Raw genomic sequence first — 16763 nt, 5'->3', positions numbered from 1 at the left:
GACAGAGGCTGGGGGGCTGACAGCCAGCACCTGGCTCTCAAAGGGCCATCTCCAGCGATGGCCCTGGGAAGGGTCTGGGAGGCTGCCCCTGGAAGCAGGATGCCAGCATCTGCCTGGTGGGGGTCATTCAGTATGCCCAGGACAGGCAATACTCATTTCTCCCAAGGAAACAGGTGCCAAAGAGATGGGGTAAGCAGGTTTGTCTTTAGGAACAATTTTTGTTTGAAATGACGACAATAGTGCGTAATGGTTACGTTTGCACATACAAGGATTGGATGGGGATGCTAAGTAAAGCAGCAGAGCTGTGGGTGAATCTTTTTTCTTTCTTTCTCCCTGGTATAAACAATAAAAATAATTTTCTAAAATGCAATGCAAAACAAAAAACCATTCACAGCACTTATTATCCTGATAAAAGTGGAGGGAGGCAGAGAGGGAGGAATGGATGGAAGGAAGGAGGGTGAGTGAGCAGGGTGAAGCATAGATAGGGCTGGGTGGATGGCAGGCTGCCCATCCACTTCTGGCCTGCAGGGGGCAGTGGACCCAGACAGTGCCAGAAGAAGCCTTCTCCTCATGGCCAAACTTGCTGTGGGGCAAATGAGGCCCTCCTGACATTAAAGTCACCACAGTCTTACCACCATTAATCTCCTAATTATTTCTTCATCTCCTCCTCCTTTGGTTAATATACAGTAGCCCGCTCTCTGTTACAGAGATTTCTCAGCAATTCTGTTCATCCAATTTTCATAGACCAGAGGTGCCCTGGCTGCCTATTCTGTATTCCAGTAGGCTTTCTTTTCTCCTTCAAAGAGTGCTGTCAGCAAGCTAAGGCTGCAGCTCCCAGAGGACAAGCTGCAGGGAAAAGAAACCTGGAAGAAAAGTCTCAGCAGGAGAATCCAAGTCCTGACCAGGGCTTTAGAATTTTCCTGCAAGCTCCTCATAGTTCTCCCTTTTAGGGGACACAGAAACACAAAGAGTTTGGAGGATTTTCCCAAGGTCAAATGATTCCAGGTGTTTTGATCACAAAGCCAGGTCCACAAAAAGAGAATGATTTACTTACAACTGACCCTTTAGTCTTTTCTCTGCCTTTACACACACTCAAACCAAATTAATCAAAGACGGGGGGAACCTCATCCACACACCTGGAGAAAGAAGACTCCACAACCTTCCTCAGTCTCCTCCAGTAATGTATTCACACTCTAAACTGTCAAGGAGGATTATAGTGTTAACTCAGTGGGTTCTCTCAACTGGGGCAGTCCTGTTCCTCTGGGACAACTGGAAATGCATGTGTGCCTTTTGTTTCTCACAATGGCAGAGAAAAGGGAAGTTAAATGTCCTGTAATTCCAGGGACAGTCTTAAACAATGAAGAACTGTCCCTCCTTAAATGCCAATAGTATCCTCATCAAGAACACAGCCATCCATCCTTGGCTGTTGGCTAACCTTGCTGTGCTGGGAATGAGATAGATGCTGTAATACCATCCTTCTATAAACCCTTCAAGCATTCTGATGCAATCAGGTCACTTCTCAGGATGTCCTCTTCCCAGTCAATTCACTCCCAAATTTGACAGAGTAACACAGGGCCACTAAGACTGGTCAGGTGCAAAGAGCCAGCAGTTGACAACAATGTGGAGAGAACAGTATCTAGATAAGTTTCTGCAGATCTGATTCTACAAACACCAGCCTGGATGTTCACTGCACCAGAGAAGCATTTGCAGGAAACACCCAAGGTGGAGGTAGAAGAGGGCAGGGGCAGCTCTAGGCAGTGGATGCTTTGCTTTACTTATTTTCAATTTTTTTTTTCTCTCTCTCTCCCAGGCACTGATCACCCATCAGCATTTCCCTTTTCCTACAACATTCTAGTCACATCCGAAAATCCCACCAATGAAAACTGTAGGTGAAAAAGAAGACAAAAGAACCCAAGAAAGGTATGCAGAGAGGGAAACTAAACTTTTCTCCAAGTTCAAAGCACTTCTTGCTTGTTCCTCAACAGTTAGAGGTGACTTCTAGATTCTGCACAGTGGGAATATGATTTCGTATGTGAAAATCAATTCTTTGGAAACCGTGTAAATATAATATACATTGGGATCTCACCCATCTAAGGAATGACTATCCACAGTTATGAATAGCCAAGAAAGGGGATAATTAGAATAAGGATCCAAAGTAAAACTGTTTATGGGAGAAGAAACAGTTGTGATATTCATAATCAAACACACAACAGGCACAGAGACCCTCAGACATACACAGCCACCCAGGACAAGAGACTTGGCCAGCTGTAGTTAGGATGGCATCTGTTCCCCGAGGATTCATGTGTTGGAGGTTTGGTCCCCAGGGAGATGCTTACCAGGTGGTACGACCTAGTGGGAGGTGCTTAAGTCTCGGGGGGTGCTGCCCTCAGAAGAGATTCAGGTAGTTGGGGACCCTGGATAGCTAACAGGATGTCATAAAAGAGCAAGCCTGACACCTCCTCTTGCCCTGGCTCCCTATCTTGCCATGTGATCCCTTCTTTCACCTATGCTCCTATCACTGTAATGCCACACACCCCAGGGTCCTCACCAGAGTCGAGTGAAGGCTAGCACCACACTCTTGAACCTTCAACACTGAGCTAAATGAACTTCTTTTACTTCACAGCATTAAGTATTTTGCTATAGCAACAGAAAAAAATGACTAACACAGGGACCTAAGTTAGAAGTTATCAGCCAGGGGTGCTGCTTTTAAGCAGAAACAGATGACCACCTAAGAAGCAAGGTATACATCATCCTGAGAGCCCCTTCCCACATGCTCCTTAGAACCACCTTAGGAGTCTTGAAGCTCAGTTCCTACCCCCTGTTCCAGGATGAGGCCCAAGCACTGGTTATTTCACTAAAGCTCGCCAGAGGCTCTCTAAGAGATCAGGAGGAGGGGCTTCTGAGTTGGCCTCTGAAAGACAGTTTAGCCTAAGAATAGGAGGCAAAGGAATTCTAGGCAGACCAGTGAAGGAGAAAGTGAAGGAATTTGGGGGCAAACAATTACGCAGTTCCTGGGAGCTGATCATATGGTGTGTGATGAGGAGTGTGGGAAATAAACGTGGAGAAGTCAGAGCCAGGTCACAGGAGTACCACAGTGACTTAGGAGAGGCTGGCTTCCTGGAGGCTGGGCTACCCTGGGCTTTGGCAATAGTGGGCGGGCAGGCAGGCAGCATGGGCCGTGGTTTGCTGCTTGTGAAAGAGCAGAACACCATGGAAACGTAAGCGGTCTTACAGTGCTTAACCAGTGGGTTCTAGGAATCAGCACTCCACCAATATCGATGTCAGTGGGGTCACCATGAAAGGGGAATTGGGGCTAGCTTTTCATGGGGATAGGGACCAATATTCATTTGATTTTGGGAAACACTGCATTTAAAAATCAAATTTCCTTTTTTTTTTTGGTGGGACTGGGGTTTGAACTCAGGCGATGCAGGCGTTCTATCACTTGAGCCACGGCCCAGCCTTAACATGTGTCTTTGCTACAAGATTTCTCAGTACTTTTACATCCCAGTGGGCACTGTAAAATCTAGAAGGGGAGTGAGAAATGTAACATTTCCCAAATACTTGACCAAAACATCCTCCCTTAAAGGCACATCTTAAGGGACTCATGTTCCCTAGGTCTGGGACACACTTTGACAAAAAGCTGTCTCACTTGCATGCTCCTAAGAGGTTGTGTTTGACCACTCAGAAGCAAACTTATCCCCGACAATGGCCAGTTGGCAAGGTTAAGAGAAACAGACAGTCCAGAAAATTGAGAAAGCAGGGTCAGGAGGAAAGGGTTCTCCTCTACCACGTGCTCAGGAACACGGACTGTCACTCCTTTGAAATTGATGGTAAGCATAATGACTGCTCAGTGTAGAAGAGCTTAGAAACTTTAAAGAAGAAACCCTTTAAAAGCAGTATCTCACCTGGTAATTATGGACTTCGGGATTTGTTTTAGAGCTAAAAAGAAAAGAGAAAAAGAAAAATTATAACGACAGATTGTAAAGTGACATTATTTTAGTTTATTTAACAATCATAAACCAGTCCAATGCAGTACCTACTCCATTAGGAACAGTCTCACACTAGTTCTTTTTGGTTACTGGATGCTGTACTAGGGAAACCACAAACAGCAACTTTCATTCATCACTTTACAGCTCCTCAATACAGACACATAGGTGATATACCAAAATGCAGCTGTGATGTCACATTTTGGTGGCAGAAAGGAGGTCCTTTCAATTGTGCAAACTAATGTCAACTCCCACTGTAGGACCTGACTTTTGCTGTGGGAAGCCCCACAGCACCAGGAAGCTCAGGACTGGGCAGAGTTTTTTCTAGCCAGAGAGAGTCACCAGTTACTTCTGGACATCTACACCAGGCACTGTGGCGGGAGTCACAGTAGGTGCCTTGCAGTTAACTGTTATCTAGCCACCACTGTGACTGTTCACTCCATGAGAGCCTCTGTCTTGGGAACTTCACATCTGTTATTATTTAATTCACACCACAGGGCCATGAGGTCAACAGTGTTTCCTAACACCTCATTTTACAGAGCATTGGGAAACCTGTGCAGGGTCACTGGCCAGTCAATGGCAGAGCCAGGGCAAATTCAGCATCTGCTCAATACCAAAGCCTATCTTCTTTCCACTACACCAAGAGAGCTCTTGGAGGGCCTAAAGAAAAATTCAGAGCTCCTCATGCATGATCCCATTTTATGGCATCTTAAATAGAACTACTCTGGCAAAAAACAAAAACAAAAAACCACAAACAAAGCAGGTAGGTGTAATATGAAATATTTGAAACAGCAAGCTCAGTACCTGTCAGAAGACCCACAAACACACCCAAATCACTGGGCAGTCACTGTTGCTAGGGTGGTCTGCTTGGAATCAAGGTTTATTTTTTGTTTCTTTTGCAACATGGAGAGGGAACTTATCATTGTTATGAGTTTTGCCTGGAGTCTAACTGGCTTTGTGTTCTAGTTTTTCAGAGAGGGCTAGTAAGCTGGAGCTAGGCTCCACGCCAGACTGCCTAGGCTGGCTTTCAGCAGGTATGTTAAGTGTTCTGCAAGGTGCTATTTTTCTGGTAGCACCTCTGTGGCCCAGAGCACAATTTCATCCATGGCTCCCAGAGCAATCCTACTCGCCCCAGGATCCCACAGGCTGCAAAGAGCAATTGAACAGCTGCAACACAGCGGTTATTAGCTCATTGTTCCTAAAGGGTCTATTTACTGGGGCCTTCTTTTTTTGGTGGAGTTTTTTTTTTTAGTTTGTTTTCATTTCCAATATATAATCTCCACTAGATGCTAAAAGGAAAATGACATTTTATTAGGGAAACACAAACAAACAAAACAATCTCCTCTTAAGAGACCAAAAGACAGAAAAGCTGTAGCTTATAAGCCACTGAGAATTAAAAACAAGACACCTGACAGGAAAATAAAGTCTTTTTAGCCTACTACCTGCCAGAAGGATCCGAGAAAAAGGGCGTACCTCTAACCCATGCAAGACCTAACCCACTGCAACCACCTCCCACCACAGGGGCAGGAGCAATGAGCAGCGGATCCGTGAACCCTCAGGCCTCTTCATTAAATGCAGAAACTGATGCCTCGAGACAAGAGGCAGAGCACTTGGCCCAGCACAATGGCACTCCAAGCACAGCTTGGAGCCAGAGGTGAGGCTGAGTCTGCCTGTGTGATTGGAGGGACCGGTTCTGGCTCTCTAGATCTAGGGTTCCTTGAAGGCACCTCGGAGCTACCTAGAGGGAGGTGGAGAACACAGATGGACACAGAACTTTCCCACTTGGCTTCCTCCACAGTAGCCCTGCTTTTGTCTTTCTGTTCATCAAGATTCCATGTCAGGCTTTTTTGGGGGAGAGCCGAAAAGGAAGGGGGAGGTAAGGAGGCCCAGAGGAGAAGGCCTAAGGTTGGAGAGTGGGTTAGCAAAAGCTGGGGCCAGGACAGAGGACTACAAGTCCTCCTCCAGGGCTCTGTTCACTAGCCCTGGTTGCCCCACCATGTGTCCTACTGGTCAGTTTGGCCAGCTGTCCTGGCTGAGAGTGTACAGCAGTCTAGCTTGTGCCCATCTTAAAGGCCACCCTCCCCATCAGCCTTCACACCTGGGCCTGTAGTTCAGACCTAGGGTCAACAACTTAAGTCTGGCTCTTTCATATGACCACTGTCTACCTAGCAAGTCCAAACTCACCCAGAAAGAACAGTGGTTTTAGATGCGCGTGCATGCATGTGTGTGTGTGTGTGTGTGTGTGTGTGTGTGTCAGGTGATGGGGGGAGGGGCGGGGAGAAGACAGACAAGGTAGTGGCTCTCCACCCAGGCTACACACTAGACTCATCTGGGGAGCTTTGAAGAACAGATGCCTGGGTCCCACACCTGTGCACAGGTGATTTGCTTGGCCCTGGGTGTGGCCTGGCCAAAGCATGGGAAGGCGTTTCAGAACATAGCAGGTATTTCCAATGCACAGCAAGATCAGAAATGCCTGTGCTATAGAAGGGACAGCAAATGACACTCACAGGCCAAATCTGGCTCCCTGGTGTTTGTAAAAAAGGTTTTATTAGAACACAGCCATGTTCGTGGACTTACACACCGTCCACAGCTGCTTTAGTGCTGCAATGCTGAGCTAAACAGCTGTGAATGAGACGTCACAGCCACAGTCTAAAATATTTCCTCCCTGGCCCTTTACGGAAGGCTTGCTGACTCTTGTGCTGCAGATTTTCTGTCTTGTGAAGTTCTCTCCCTGAAGGAATTCCAATGGTGTTTACTGTCTTCTGTGCTGTATGACTCTTAATGCCTGAGCTGCACTGGGTAAAACTAGCGCCTGCTCTCGCCTAGCCCTTGCCCGGGGGCTCTGCCTACCATCCCCACCACTGCCTGCAAAGCCACCTATCACCTACCATCCACCATTTCAACAAAGCACTACACTATGCAAACAGAGCAGCTGTGTTTTCCAGTAAAACAAGCTGCCTTGGAACATACTGTTGTGTACTTATTCAAAACCTGGAGGATGGTACAGCTAGGCAGCAGAAAAAGGAAAAACAAAATTTCTCAGGTGAGTCACTCTGATTTAATTGTATTAAGGAAAAAGTCAACATTGCAAATAAAACACAATAATTAGAGAGGAGAGCTGTACTCCAGAGTCTGGGGGCACTTACCAGAGCTGAGCAGCTATCACTGGGTTGCTGGCTATAAAGGAAAAACAGAGTCATGCGGTTTTAGAGAGCTTTATAACTTTCACCTTGTAACAACACATTCCCACCAAAGAGTGAATTCTCTGGTCACAGAAAAATTTCCACCCCAAACCAGGCAGATCTGCACTGTGGCTGCTCCTTTCCCCATCCTTCAGACTATCCACTCTGCTCCTGCCTCCAATTCTCTAGGGAACCCTTCCTGAGCAGGTTCCCAGGGCCAGCTGTGATGCAGACATGCTAGGATGAGAGATAAGACAGCCGGTTCTTGCTCTCCAGGAACTCATGGTCTTGAGATGAGAGGTATGGAGAAGTGAACAGTGTAAGTGATAAAGGCTGAAGTATCAGCATTTGTCTGTGCTGAGGAGTGTGGACCAGATGCTCTGTGGGGGCAACATCTGCAGGGAAGGGAACAAGGATGAGATGCTGCTTATTTACCTTCCACCATTTTTTTTTCTTTTCTTTTCCCTCCCTCTCTTCTTCCCTCCCCCTCTCTTTTGTGTGCTGGAGATAGAATACAGGACTTTGCACATGCTATGCAAGTTCTCTACCACTGAGTTACATCCCCAGCCCTTACTTTGTTTTAAAAAGGATATGGCCGGGAAAATCATTAAAATCTTCTCAAAGAAGAATCTAGGCCTCCAGTAAGGAAAAAATGTCAGTGAAATAAAGGAGCTGGAGACCAGGAAGGAGTGGGAGGGAATCACAGAACCAGGAATCTGGAAGAGCTCAAGCCATCTGGTGGGTTCGGGCTTTGGATGCCCACCGACTCTGGGACAGTCACACAGGGGCTCCTTCCCTTGTGTTTGCAGGCAACTGTAGGGGGTGGGCACTCACTACTATCTCCAAAGAATGCCTTTTATCTTTGGAAAATTCTTCCCTACTTACGACTGTTTCTGGATGACTGTGGCCCACCGGACCACACATACACACACACAAGCATGATCCTGCTCATGGGGGTAACAGCCCTGGGACCAGAGAATTTGTCCCCCCACTGCTCTATCAGTCCCTCTCCAGTTACTGCAATCAACTCATCAGTCCATCACCCTTCTGTGGACATGCTCCATCCTCTGGCCTTTCTCAAAGGTAAGACCACGCTTTCCGGGCTCTGGGCATTTTTCTTCCATTAAAGTAGCAGAGAATGACTGAGACTTTTTTGCTACCAGGCTACTGTGCTATTGGTTCATAAAGAAAGGAACGAGGGAAAGAAGATTAAAGATTCTAGAAGGCCTAAGTAAAGGAGCTGAGTTCCACAGAGACCAATTAAGTCCTGAACTGTTTAAGAAAAATGTATGGAACAGTCCCGACAAGTAAACAACATCAGGGATGAGGGAGGCTGAGTGCAGAGGCCCTGCCATAAAAGAGCAACAATTTAGTGCTACCCTGGGGGTGCCACATGGAGGAACAATCAGTACAAAGAAAGAAGAGCTATGAGATGGGATATGAAGGCTGGGTTTAAACAGAAATGACTGAGTTTCCTCACTCGCTAACTAAGGATGTCCTGGTTCTAGGCCTCACACAGGTGTGAGCCACTGCAGGGAGGTATAGATAAGGTTCAGTGGATTCCAGGGAAGGGTAGGGCCAGCAGTCCAGGACCAGGAGACATTCAAGGATGGGTATGTCTGGATTGGCCACAGGGATCTAAGCACATTCTGCATCTACTTTAATATGGTCAGAATTCTGGTTAGCTTGGGCAGGATGTCCACCAAAAATGGTAAGGCAGTAGAGAGGGGACACAGCATCTTTTATAGGCAATGAAGGTCCAAAAGAAGCAAAGAGGCACACAAAATGATGGATGAGGAGAAAAGCATATCCAATGGAGGAAGACTAAAGACCAGAGGCTAGCAGAAGAAACCCAAGTCCCACCAAGAGATCACTGTTGGGATGTTTTTCAAGAGCTTCAGAACACTGGAGTAGAACTGTAGCAGGTTCCTTCACAAGTTTCTTGACTAACTTCGTCCAGACTTAATCCACTAAGCTGTACTACCAAACGCCAAGGTAGAAAGAGCACCACAGCACCTTTGAACGTGGAATGCCTCCGGGATGGGTAACGTTTGCTAGGTTTCCTCTCAAAGGTGCTGGTTCTTCGCAACCTGGCACCATGTGTAGCTTGGTATTCCGTCCGTCCACTGGGAAGGAAATATTTGACTGAATGTTACCAACATCAGAATCTCACACATCATACCTATTTGGAAGTGAACTTTTCTTTTCAAGAGCTCTAGTGTACATTTCAACTGAGCCTGAACTCACCTGGTAAAGACACACAAAGTTGAAGACTTCTATTCGGAAATAAAATCTCCTCTGCCAAACCAGGCAATCTTACCGGGGCAGGTATTTCCACCAAAGGACAAAACCTGCAATTTAAGTACCAGCCACTTGGCCGCACAAACCCAAGCATCTCTGAGTGCTTGGAACACTTGACTAGGAGAACACTGATTAGCACACGAAATAACCTTTCAAGGAACACACTGTGTAAAGACACTTAAGTCATCTTTTAAAAGACTGTAACCAGTGGCCCCTTAATGAAACTTCGGCTTCCCTTGCTATACCAAGGGAACTACTTATTTCACCCAGGCTTTCTGGAATTCAACCACTGTGACACCTGGCTACAGCTTCCAAGAGGGATACTGTTCTTTTTATTATTTATGTATTTGTTTTTGCAGTACTGGGGATTGAACCCAGGAACTTACACATGCTAGGCAAATGCTCTACCACCTGAGTCATGCCCCCAGTCCTTTTGTTTGTGGTTCTTTTGGGGGCGGGGGAATAGGGTCTCACTAAGTTTGCCCAGGCTAGTCTTAAACTCATGATCCTCCTACTTCCACCTGCCAAGTAGCTGGGGTTACAGATATGAGTCAGCACACCTGGCTGTGGACAGTGTTCACTGCTGATTTATCCATCACTGCTCCCATCCAGCTACTCTTGATTTATCAGAGGGAAAGAGACACTTGCTACCTACTCCAAGTGCTCCAAGAGGCAACCTCCACTCCAAACTCCCCTTCCTTTTACACTTCTCCTTGAAGAGCAGAGGACAGCGGCTCCGGGTCAAATCTCGGGAGAGTATGCTCTTGGGAGGGCAAAGCCCGCACTGGCAATCACTCTGACAGTCCTCCCCTCTGACCCAGCCCGCATGGACATCAGCAGACCATGGAGTGGTTCTGCAAACCTCTGAGTTCTGATATTTCCATCCTCCAAGAGCCCTGTGAGTTGAGTCTTTCTCAAAAAGGACATGGTCTTTTTTCCTCCTTGAAGCATTTAAAAATACATTCAAATAAAATAATTCTTTAAACAGAAGTGCACAGCCATTTCCTTGCACAGTAGATAAATTTGAAACGAGCAACTCCTTTGGCATTTTAAACAGAGTTCAGGGACATGCCATGTGTGGGTAGAGGTTATGAAACCAAGTGAAGTTTTGTATCTCGTAACCAACATTCTCAGACCTGCACATGTGCTTCAAAAATCAGCCCCAGGAGCACATTTAAAATGCGCACCCCCAGGCTTGCAGGACCATGTGCACATTCACAGACTCTGATTACAAAGGTCTTGGATAAAGCCATACATCTCATTTTTAGCAAACGTCCAGGGAGTTTTCATGTACTTAAGAGACATGGTCTTAAGATTCATAAGCAAAACTTATCAGAATAAGCTCTCTATTTCTTCAGGCTCTTGTCAGATTCAAATATTTACTGAGCCTGCCCTGGGACACACATGGACAGACACACACACACATACACACACACATACACATATGGATACCTGTTCTCACTCTTAATCATTACCAAATTGCTTGATATTGGCATGGGAAAGGAAATACAGTGGTGGGTTATATGTAACTCTGCACTGGGGAGGTGGAAGCAGGAGGAAGTTTGAGATCAGCCTGGACTACATAGTGAGACCCTATCTCAACAAAACAAAACAAAAGAATAACAAAAAAGAAATTTAGGAGCCAGACTGTCTGGGGTTGATTCTCTAGCTCTGTTTGAGCCCTTAGTGTCCTAGTCTGTAAAATGGGGATAATCTGTTTCGTGGATTAAGAGTGGGGACACAGAGTTCTAATGCAGTACTATCTGACAGGATCTTTCACAGTGATGCTGAGTCTTGAGTCTGCCTTGCTCAGTAGGTAGCTACTCGCCTCATGAGTACTTGAGCACTTAAACTGTGATCTGATGAGACCCAAGAAGAGCATTTTAAAATCTATTAAATACTCATTAATTTAAATAGCTACAAGTAGCTAATGGTTACTGTATTGGATAACATAACTCTAGCTACTAACAACAATCTAAAAATCCAAAGTCTAAAATGCTCCCAAATCCAAAACTTTTGGGACCTCAACACTCAAATATCAGAAATATCAAACATTCCAAAGTCCAAAAATCTCTGAAATCTGGAACACTTTTGGTCCCAAGCAGTTCAGACAGTATTGGTTCTGTTTTACCATCGAAGATTGGGAGGTCAAAAGAGCTTGTGTGCCTCCCCCAAAGGTCAGACCTTGAGAAAGAAGTGGGGGTGACAACCCAAATCACTGGGCTCAAATCCATGCCTAAAAACAAGCTACTGTCTTTCTCCAAAACAAGTGATCCACACTGCAAAGTGTCTGCCCACCTGAACCGGAAGCGGGAGCCCAGGCGAATGAAGTCGGATCTGCTGGACTTGCCATTCCCTGGTGTGCGCAGGCGGAAGAAAGCATGGTGCTCCACGGCACACTTCCACAGGTGCTTGCAGGTGCGGGCGCTGTCCAAGCGGAACACGAACGTGTGCTCCTGCTCACGTCCCTGGGGGAGGAAGCAAGGGCCCTCGTGTGCGCACATCACATGGATGCAGGGTTATTCCCAGCAAGGTGGGCAAGGGGAGCGAGGCCTACCTGGTCATCATCCTCGACCACCACAAGGGTCAGTTTGCTCTTTTTAAAATCCATTTTGGTAATCTTAGGCCTAGTCGGAGAGAAAGCATTTTAAAAAGCACAGTCTGCAGTAAAACTACACATCAAAACAGCAGTTTCCTTTCTACTTTTTAAGCTTAGATTGGCTAAGAAAAAAAAAATCATTCATTCATTTAAATATGATTATCCAGAAGTATAAGTGCAAGTGCCATACACCCCCAATGACAAGAGGATGGTGTGATTTTAAAACGAATCAGGGTGTTGCAAATAACCCTCAATAATCATCCATCACATAGACTTCCACCACAAAATAGGAAAAGACATTTTTAATATTAGACAAAACTAAATTACCAAAAGAATAAGCCTATTTTGTTAGCTCCTTCAAAGATTAATATGCCTGTCGGGGTCAGTCCAAGAGAATATTCACAGCCATCTCTTCCCTACAAACAAACGAAGTGACAATCGGTAGAGGGTTCTAACAGGTCGTCACAGAGCAGAATGCAAACACAATTTCCTCACCACATGTTACTTTGTTGGCTACACATTTTTCAGTAAACAGCAAAAGGAAATTACTAAAACATACACAGTTCTTACCCTGACAACGTGCATGTCTACCCCATACATTTCCAGCCACTTCGCTTTATTCAGGTAGGAGAGTTCCGCCTGGGCAGGGCTCTTTCCCCTTAGAAAAACCAATGGAAACACATGTAAACTGGGACCCAGATACCCGCAGGCATTTGAAGGGCACGCCAGACTATACAAGGTCATGCAGCAATTGTAGCAATGCGGGGCACCAGTTTACATTAGCAGGAAAAGATCTCTAAGAACACACTGTTAATTGCATAGGAAGATCACATAACAGTGCCTATAAATAGAATCATTTAAGAAAATAAGATTGCTTTCATGTGTAGATATGTAAACGTAAGCAAAAGGAAAAGGCTGGAAGGACTCAGCAGACTATTTCCTGAGGGGAGGAGGAAGGCTGTGTGTTGGTGACAAGGGTGGGAGGGCAGGACAACCCTATAGTTACACATTTCTGTATTGTTTCAATATTAGACAACAAGAATGCACTCATGCCACCTTCCATTAAAAAAGAAAGTCATTGGGGCTTTTCAGAAGGCCTGAGGGACAATAAGAGGCCACGCTAGGCTCCAGGTCTGAGTGCTTTCAGGGAGAGGACACAAAAGGAGGAAAGGTGAACCTCTGGGAGACAGTAGGAGAGAGGCAATGTTGCCAGTCTAGGCGCAAAAGTGTTAGATCAGGGTGGTGGCTGCAGGGAGCTAGATGACATGGCTGGCTTTCAATGTGATGACCATGTCTTGAAATATAATGCTACATAACACATGGTCTCAGCTGTGAGTGTTCCTACACATTAGAGTTACAGGCTGAGCAACCCTTATCTGAAATGTTTGGGGCCAACAGATGCATAATTTCAGACTTTTTCAGATTTTGGAATATCTGCATATAGATAATGAGATATCTTAGGGATCGGATCCAAGTTTAACACAAAATTCATTTATGTTTCATATACACCTTATACATATAGCCCGAAGATAACTTTATGCACTGTTTTTATTGTCCCTGCAACAGTTTGTTGGTTGGTTGGTTGGTACTGGGATTTGAACTCAAGGGCCTCATGTTTGCTAGGCAGGTGCTCTACCACTTGAGCCACTCCATCAGCTCTTGTCCCTGCATTTTGATCGTGACCTGTCCTATGAAGTCAGGTGTGGAATTTTCAAATGTGTCATCATGTCAGTGTCTAAAAACTTTCATATTTTGAATTATTTCAGATTTTCAAAATAGGGATGCTATAGCTCTAAAAGGTTTGCTCTAGAAAGTTAAGGTCAGGGTCACCAGAGACCCAGGTGTGTGGGAGGGTGTCAAGGCAGTGCCTCCTAGCTATCCATACCTGGGGTGCCACCAGGACAGAGGTGGCACCCTTGGCAGCAACAAGCAAATCAGTGTGAGGCTCTGTATTTAGAGAAAACAGTATAGTTTGATTCTTGCTACACATTCCTCAGAAGAGAGATGACATGTGGGACTTTGGGAAAACAGGAGTGAAGCATAGGAGAGAAGTTCCGAACTGGAGATGCTGTTTTAGAGTCAGCAACTGAGCAATTCCACGGGTAGACAAAGGAGTCCAACACACACATATGACAAAATAAAAAACGTATCAGAATGCAAGATGGTTGCATCAAGGTACCTGCACTCTTTCCATCTCTGGAAGATATCAAATTCCATCGCTTCTGTCTGATTTGGAATGAACCGAAACTCAGACACAAGCTCTGGTGTGTGTTCTGGAAGCTCGCACTCCCCAAGCTCCGCTGCACGTTTCATAAAAGGGAGAAAAACAGGAGACATTGAACACTTTTGATTATTGCTACCACTGACTTCAAAGGCATTGTGCATGATTATAAAGCACAGGCACCCCTGAGGCACAACACTGTCCTTGCAGGAGGACTGAACTCTCACCCAGTAGCCATATACACACTCACAATGCCCAAGAATTGTTCTGATGCCCTCCCCATTGAGTGTACAACCTCATCTTAGTTACTACTGTCTCCCTCCCCTGTTTCTCCCACCCAGGGAGGCCCCGATTACATTCCCCTGAGAAGTAGGAATCTGCAATAAAAGGCAATTGCAGGCAATGAGGATCTGCCCAGAAACACCCACTGCACAGGGTTCTCATTAAGGGTGGGTCAGAGCAGCACTTCAGAGTCTGCAGTGCTGGGGAGGATGGATCAAGAATTCAGTACAGGGAGAATCTGAGGGAGAAAATAAGGAGGGAGGAAGGGAAGGAAGCGGGTGAGCAGGCTGCAGGAGCGACTGTGGCAAGTCAGGCAGAACCTGAGAGAGAGACAGCTGTGCAGAGGAGCAGTGATGGGGCCATCCCAGCAAAAAGCCCAAAGAGTGCTGCATGGCCCTTGCTCTTGCCAAGTCACCCATACAATGGAGGGCCTGAGGACACAGGTGTCCCTATCCCTCCGGGACATGAATGAAAAAAAACCCACTCTCCCCAGTCCACTCCTGCAGAGCCCAGAATGGAAAGGAACCTTCCAGTTTCCTTCAGCATCTGGTTACACAAGGCTGCTGCACAGATAGCACCTGGCAGCTTGCTCAAAATGCAGACTCTCAAGTTCCACCTGCCTTTTCACAAGATGCCCAGGATGGGCGCACACTTTCCTGGGAAATGTACTGATCCACAACAGTGGCTTTTGAACATGAGGGTTAATCAGCATCACCTGATGGGCTCCACACCCAGTTTCTGATTCAGGTCTAGATTGTTAGAAATTGTACATTTGAGGAACTGGAAAACACCCTCAGAAACCTCTGCTCCACATATCCATCCAGTTCACACGGGACCAAGTTGGATATGCCTGAATACCTCCAGGACAGCAGCAACTGGGTAAATACTCAGCATCCTCTTTCATTACCTCATAGGCCATACCCAGCCAGCATGGGGCTCCTGAGTCCCAACCCTTGCAGCCCATCTTTCAGCAGAGGGACTCCAGTGGCTTGCTGAAGTAGATAAACTGCTCTTTTAACTTGATGTGGTGGCACATGCCTAGAATCCTAGCACTTGGGAGGCTGAGGCAGGAGGACTGCAAGTTCAAGGTCAGCCTGGGTTACACAGTGAGACCCTATCTCAAAAAAAAAAAAAACCTTCTCTACACAAAAGAAGCAGTACAACCAAACTCAGGGAGACAGTGAGAGATGTCTGGGCAACGTCTGGCACAGATGGGGACCAGGAGAGTGCCACTCCACTTGAATGCAGCCCCTCATGTGCATCCCCCACCAGGGGAGTCTGAGTCAGGGTATCTAGCAGCATGGTGACTTGGGCAAAGGCACAAATGAAGACTCCGCTCTGGAAACAGTGTTTGTCCAGAAAAGGTGGGGCTGGTTTCCCCAGGATGGAGGCCACCACTGACCTCTGTCCAAGAGGTCACTGTTGAACTAAGAACCTGAAAAGCCAGAGGGTTTGTACAGCCTATAAAGAGACTCCTGTAATATGAACCCCCATTCCCCTGCACCCACAAAATGAGGCAAATGGAGGCAATGGAGCCCTGCCTTTAGTAGTGTGTCTGGATGAGGCAAGATTAGCTGAGCCACTGGCATCTTTGGGTACTGGAGGAAGAACCCAGACAATGACATGGTCTCCACCGTGCCTTCCAAGACTCTGCTAGAAGGACCTGACACTCAAGTAATCACCACCTCTGCAGCCAGGCCCCAGCTCCAGAGAGGTTATGGAAGGGTGACAGAACAACTCAAACAGGAGAGCTTGAATCCCAGCTCTGCCATACACTATCTGAGTGACCGTGGCCAAGTCACTTAGCCACCATGTTTCTGATCCCTATCTGCAAAATGGGATTGTTATAAGGTGATGACAAATGACGTTCTCATTCTTCCTCTTCCCTTTCCTTTCCCCTTTCACTTGGATTAATTTTCAAATCTGCTTCCCAAATGTATTTTGCAAATCGCACAGCCTCCATGCAGAACCACTGTATCACCATTCAGGAGGCACCATTAGTTCAAGGATAGCCACAGCAAGATATGTCTTCAAGGCTCAAGCCGGGGAAAAAACACAAATCTCTATTTTATGCACACCCGCAGAGTCACTCTAGTAATGCTCAGCGTCCAGGGCAAGCAGCTCGGCTAGGCGGAAGCAGCAAGAAGGCCAGAGCACTGACTTAGGAAATGGGTGGGGAGGGAACATGAGGA

At 46.3% G+C, this 16763-nt stretch overlaps 1 protein-coding gene across 5 annotated transcripts in view; it reads right to left on the bottom strand.

Moving 5' to 3' along the window:
- Positions 1–16763, bottom strand: part of Epb41l4b (erythrocyte membrane protein band 4.1 like 4B) — a 132152-nt gene that overhangs the window by 62872 nt on the left and 52517 nt on the right. For all 5 annotated transcript variants that reach the window (XM_074051307.1, XM_074051308.1, XM_020175896.2 and 2 more), the window contains exons 7-14: positions 14248–14368; positions 12639–12726; positions 12396–12484; positions 12027–12096; positions 11768–11937; positions 9185–9294; positions 7133–7163; positions 3906–3939 (exon numbers count right to left, since the gene is read on the bottom strand). In XM_074051307.1, coding sequence (XP_073907408.1) covers positions 3906–3939; positions 7133–7163; positions 9185–9294; positions 11768–11937; positions 12027–12096; positions 12396–12484; positions 12639–12726; positions 14248–14368 — 713 coding nt within the window. The remainder of the gene's footprint in view (positions 1–3905; positions 3940–7132; positions 7164–9184; positions 9295–11767; positions 11938–12026; positions 12097–12395; positions 12485–12638; positions 12727–14247; positions 14369–16763) is intronic.

The sequence above is a fragment of the Castor canadensis genome, chromosome 13 (genome assembly GCF_047511655.1).
Source record: "Castor canadensis chromosome 13, mCasCan1.hap1v2, whole genome shotgun sequence".
Classification (NCBI taxonomy): domain Eukaryota; kingdom Metazoa; phylum Chordata; class Mammalia; order Rodentia; family Castoridae; genus Castor; species Castor canadensis.
This window is presented reverse-complemented; position numbering and strand designations above follow the sequence as displayed.